Source organism: Carlito syrichta, unplaced genomic scaffold (genome assembly GCF_000164805.1).
Source record: "Carlito syrichta isolate Samal-C Ts95f unplaced genomic scaffold, Tarsius_syrichta-2.0.1 Scaffold316857, whole genome shotgun sequence".
In the NCBI taxonomy this organism is placed as follows: Eukaryota; Metazoa; Chordata; class Mammalia; order Primates; family Tarsiidae; genus Carlito; species Carlito syrichta.
This window is the reverse complement of record NW_007260953.1, coordinates 184,915-190,563: the sequence shown is the minus strand read 5'-3', so window position 1 is coordinate 190,563 and position 5,649 is coordinate 184,915. Positions and strand designations below refer to the sequence as shown.

The following is a 5,649-nucleotide window of genomic DNA, read 5'->3' as shown; positions in this document are numbered from 1 at the left end:
GGAAGGCTGAGGTAGAAGGATTGCCTGAGCCCAGCAGGTCGAGGCTGCGGTGGCCGGGAGCGGGCACTGCACTTCCAGTCTGGGTGATAGAGTGAGATTCCAACTAAAAAAAAAACCCAAAAAAACCACATTACCATTCATTTATTTTAGTATCCTTCCACAATTACATTACTTCTGTTTCCTTTTTTTTAAAGATCTGTAATCACTAACTTTCTCAATTTAAAACTCAGAGTACTTTTCACAGAGTTTATATTCTGGATCTAGACCTCTTTTAAATTGTCTAGCCTTCCAGAGCTAAATATGTCTTCCTAAGTTTCTCCCTCATGAATCCTCTGCATCATTTAAGAAAAACATTTCCCAGCCGGGATCGGTGGCTCAGCCTGTAATCCTGTGCCTTTGGGAGGCTGAGGTGAGAGGACTGCCTGAGCCCGCGGGTTCGAGACCCGTCTGGGCAACTTGGTGAGACATCATCTTTACAATAAATCAAAAATCAGCCAGGCGTGGTAGCACATGCCTGTAGTTCCAGCTACTTGGAAGGCTGAAGTGGAAGGATCGCCGGAGCCCAGCAGGTCGAGGCTGCGGTGGCCGGGAGCGGCCACTGCACTCCAGTCTGAGTAACGGAGTGAGACTCCAACTCAAAAAAAAAAAAAAGAAAAACATTTCCCAAGACCCTGCTGGCTCTTTCCAAGTATTAGCCTATAACCTTTCTTCCATCCTTACGTGTTTAAAAATAAGGATCAACCCCTTGCCTCTATTTGCCTTCCACACCTTCCTAAAACCAGTGCATTATGGCTTCTGTTCCAGTTGCTCAGGGACCCCAAGATGCCTGAGGACTAAAATAGAGCAGCCCTTTCTCAGTCCTCAGCCTCAACTGCTCCACAATTGGCTTCCAGGAAAAGGCACCACACTCATCTGTATTCTCGTCTTCCTCTACATGGAAAGCACTTGAAAATGTGTTAGACTGGGCACGGTGGCTCAGCCTGAATCCCAGAACTTTGGGAGGCCAATGTGAGAGGATTGCCTGAGCCCAGGGGTTCGAGACCAGCCTTGGCAACTTGGTGAGCCCTCGTCTCTATAATAAAACACAAAAACTAGCCAAGCAGGCATCTGTAGTTCCATCTACTTGAAAAGCTGAGGTGGAAGGATCACCTAAGTCCAGTAGGTCAAGGCTGCAGTGGCCATGAGCATGCCACTGCACTCCAACCTGGGCGACAAGAGTGAGACTCCAACTCAATAAAAAAGAAAAAAGGAAATGTGCCTAAGTCTGGCACAGTGGCTCACGCCTATAATCCCAGAACTTTGGGAGGCTCAGGCAAGAGGACTGTCTGAGCCCATAGATTTCAAGACCAGCCTGGGCAACTTGGCGAGACCTTGTCTCTACAATAAAAATGAAAAAATTAGCTGGGTGTGGTGGCAGACATCTGTAGGTCCAGCTACTTGGAAGACAGAGGCAGAAGGATTGCCTGAGTCCAGCAGGTAGAGGCTGTGGTGGCCGTGCGCATACCACTGCACTGCAGCCTCCAGCCTGGGTGACAGTGAGATAATTTAAAAAGGTTGGGCTCGGTGGCTCAGCCTGTAATCCCAGCACGTTGGGAGGCCAAGGCAAATGGATTGCCTGAGCCCATGAGTACGAGACCCACTTGGGCAACTTGGCGAGACCTTGTCTCTACAATAAATCAAAAATTAGCCGGGCATGGTAGCGCATGACTGTAGTTTCGGTTACTTGAAAGGCTGAGGCAGAAGGATCGCCAGAGCCCAGCAGGTCGAGGCTGCAGTGGCTGGGAGCGTGCAACTGCACCCCAGTGCGGGTGACAGAGTGAGACTCCAACTCAAAAAAAAAAACAAAACAAAGCCAGGCTTGGTGGCTCAGCCTGTAATCCCGCGCCTTGGGAGGCTGAGCCCGCAGGTTCAAAACCCGCCTGGGTAACTTGGTGAGCCCTCATCTCTACAATAAATCAAAAAATTAGCCGGGCGTGGTAGCGCACACCTGTAGTTCCAGCTACTTGGAAGGCTGAGGTGGAAGGATGGCCGGAGCCCAACAGGTTCAGGCTGCGGTGGCCGGGAGCAGCCACTGCACTCCAGTCTGGGCGACAGAGTGAGACTTCAATGCAAAAACAAAACAAAACAAAACAAAACAAAACAAAACCAAAAACATTTAAAGAAAATGTGCCTAGTTCATAGAAGTACTACATAACTATTAGCTAATTTATTAACATTTATTCCTCCTCTTAATCCCAAAATATAGGTAATTATCTGAGATTCTGTCCTTGGCAACTTTCTTTTCTGCGCCTCCCACTTCTTTCCTTCATCATGTCCTCTACTCACCAGGTTTCAACTAACCCACCTTTAGGATTACAAATGTCTCTCATAAATCCAAATCTATCTCCTGAACTCTAGATCCACACTTAACACATCTAAAGTTAACTGTCTTTTCCCCATGTCCTTAAATTTTATTAATAGCACCATTATTTGCGTCCATCAGTTTTCACTTCACTCGCTTCCTCACTACCACTATAGGCAATCAATTCTCAAATTTGTCATCTCTACCTCCTCAATATCTTTTCTTTCCATTTCCTAACTCAGGCCTTCCTTATCTCTCATCTACTCTAGCACTCCAACCTGATTTTACACTCCTCCAAGACTCAAGTACACATTGTTGTCAGATAAACCTTACAAAACCATAACTCTGATTGAGTTACTTACCAGGTCAAAAACATTCAATGGATGTATCCTACTTCCTTAAAAAGCACAAACTTCACCTTGACATTCAAGAGCCTACACAAAATAGATGGCACCAACTCCATCTTTCGAAATTCTCTTTACTCACAGTGTCCACAACCTGGCCAAGCAGGAAAATTATTTAGGTCTTCTGCCTTAACGTAAACATATTTTTATTGAGCATTCCTCCCCATATCTTCATACTTCAGCCTGTTGATATTTTGCAATCTTAAAAGTACACGTAAAACTCCAACTCCAGCCGGGCTCGGTGGCTCAGCCTGTAATCCCGCGCCTTTGGGAGGCTGAGGTGAGTGGATTGCCTGAGCTCGCGGGTTTGAGACCCGCCTAGGCAGCGAGACCTCATCTCTACAATAAATCAAAAAATCAGCCGGGTGTGGTAGCGCATGCCTGTAATTCCGGCTACTGGGAAGGCTGAGGTAGAAGGATCGCTGGAATCCAGCAAGTCGAGGCTGCAGTGGCCGGGAGTGGCCACTGCACTCCAGTCTAGGCGACAGAGCGAGACTCCAACTCAAAAAAAAAAAAAAAAAAAAAAAAAACAACTCCAATTCCTAGCAGGGCTCGGTGGCTCAGCCTGTAATCCTACGCCTTGGGAGGATGAGGTGACTGGATTGCCTGAGCCCGTGGGTTCGAGACCCACCTGGGCAACTTGGCGAGACATCATCTCTACAATAAATCAAAAGATTAGCCGGGCGTGGGAGCGCATGCCTGTAGTTCTGGCTACTTGGGAGGCTGAGGCGGAAGGATTGCCGGAGCCCAGCAGGTTGAGGCTGCGGTGGCCGGGAGCGGCCACTGCACTGCAGTCTGGGCGACAGAGTGAGACTCTAACTCAAAAAAAAAAAACACTCCAACTCCTCCACAGGTTTTTGGGAATGTTTGTTTTTCTTGATTGTCTTTCTTCCCTTCCCCAAAGATATCCAATTCCTCTTCCAAACGTTTTTAGCAATTGGTAATGACTCTTACAGGCCTGCCTACATTCTGCAATAGATTACGGCTATTTATATTATCACTTTAAGCTCCTCGCTTAACAAAAAGCTCCTTAAAAACAAAGATCTTTTTTTAATAGCTCTGTAGTCCTTTGGACAATCAACAAATTGTCTAAATTTTAGAGAAACATAACCATTAAGGACAGCAAGTTGTGTAAGAGTTTTTGAAAACCTCAGACATCCCTAGGCTACCACGTTTAAATGTCATCTAATGAAAACTCAGAAGACCTACAGTTTTTAAACAATTTGGGTAAAGAGGAAATTACTCAAAGTGAGGGTGACAAAAGGCAACTGCCTCCTGTAGTTCACACCTCAACGTTTTACACAGAGTCCCCAGTAGTTAAGGACCTTAAAAAGGAAGCTAAGATAACTAGATTCCAGTGCCAACTATGCCACTCACTTGCTTATGCCTAGACATGACCCTCTGCGTCTTTTCTCAGCTGTTAAGTAAAAAATTTTTACCAGAAGTTCTTAAGTCCCCTACTTAGGCATCCCATGTGACTACAAAAAAAACCTGTATAGGTACCCAATCCCCTGACAAGTCTTCAAAGCTTCACCCCAAGCTTCACTTCTTCAGATTCCATCTCCAACAACTCTTGCCCTGCCTGTTCTGGGCTACTTCAGCACCTGCGACCCTTGTAATCACAGCTAAGTCACAAACTATCTGTTCCTATCGCTCCACTATTCATCTGGAAGTGCCTCGAGAAAGATAATGCATTCTGCTCGGGAAGAAGTTGGGATCCCTCCTCCTGCTGCCGCTCCACATCAAGCATGCCCAATGATCCATTGCAAAACAGTGTACCTAAGGTTGCAGCCTGACTCCCCTCCCGCCCGGGTTCCCTCATTTCCAGTACCGACGGGTTCTCTAGGACACAGCCATAGCCCTCCTCACCCAGCAACTCGAGGTTCATCCCTGCGGACTCTGGCCGCCCGGTCTCAGCTCCGGCAACAACGCCCTCTCCCCAGCCGGCTTCTAAGATCTGCGTCTAAGTGGTGAGCTCCGGGGCCAGCCTGCTGCAAGCTGCAGAGACTTTCTGACTTAGAAGGCCCCGCGGCTTCCGCTTTCTTCCCCCGCCTTCCTTGTGCGTTCCAATTGAGCTGCCCATATATATGCCTAACCAAAAGGCAACATAAACTCGCTCGGAATCAAGTATTTATCATATTTTTAAAGTTATAAAATGCTATAGCCACTAGGAGCTTTAAATAGTGAGAAAATGTAAGGCTACTTCCTTCGGAAACATATAGGTGGGCCAGACAATTCCAGGCATATAGTTAACCTACTAGTCCTCACTCTGTTGTGTGTTCAGAAGCATTGTCCGGCCGGGCTGCCTTAGAGGACGCGGGAAAGGTTCCGGGCAAGTCCTACTGAAGCAGGAAAGCCGGGAGGGTCGGCCTCTAGTGATCGGGTAGCGAGCGCTGCTGTGCTCAAGGCGCATCCTCGCCTTGCATTGATAGTTGCCGGTATCCGTCTAAGAGTCGCGAAAAGTATTTCTCATTTGTAAAGCTATGCTATCGATCCTACAGAAAGGTAGGATAACATTTGGTAGTTTTAGATAATAAAAACCTTATTATCTAAAGTTTTCCCATGTACCCAGCATTGACAAAGACACTGTGTAAAAGAAGTGGAATGAGAGTTAAACTAAGTTCCCCAGAGCTCGATTATCCATAACTGTGATGAGAGCAATTAGAGAAGGCCAGTTGGTTACTAACGCAGAGGCAGATTTTATTTATTTATTTATTTATTATTTTTTATTTTTGAGTTAGAGTCTCGCTCTGTCACCCAGGCTGGAGTGCAATGGCTCGCTCACGGCCACTGCAGCCTCGACCTGCTGGGTTCAGGTGATCGTTCCGCCTCAGCCTTCCGAGTAGCTGGAACTACAGGCGCGCGCTACCACGCCCGGCTCGTTTTGATTTTTTTTTTTTTTTT

The 5,649-nt window shown here is 46.9% G+C and overlaps 1 protein-coding gene across 3 annotated transcripts in view; it reads right to left on the bottom strand.

The window, feature by feature from the left end:
* The window catches only part of RBBP5 (RB binding protein 5, histone lysine methyltransferase complex subunit), a 53,049-nt gene extending 48,267 nt beyond the window's left edge, over window positions 1–4,782 (bottom strand). For 2 of the 3 annotated variants that reach the window (XM_008074675.2, XM_008074676.2), the window contains exon 1: window positions 4,615–4,782. In XM_008074675.2, the coding sequence (XP_008072866.1) occupies window positions 4,615–4,633 (19 nt within the window). In that variant the 5' untranslated portion in view covers window positions 4,634–4,782. The remainder of the gene's footprint in view (window positions 1–4,614) is intronic. The other variant, XM_021707366.1, reaches the window with a different exon arrangement.
* Between the last annotated feature and the right edge of the window lie 867 nt (window positions 4,783–5,649).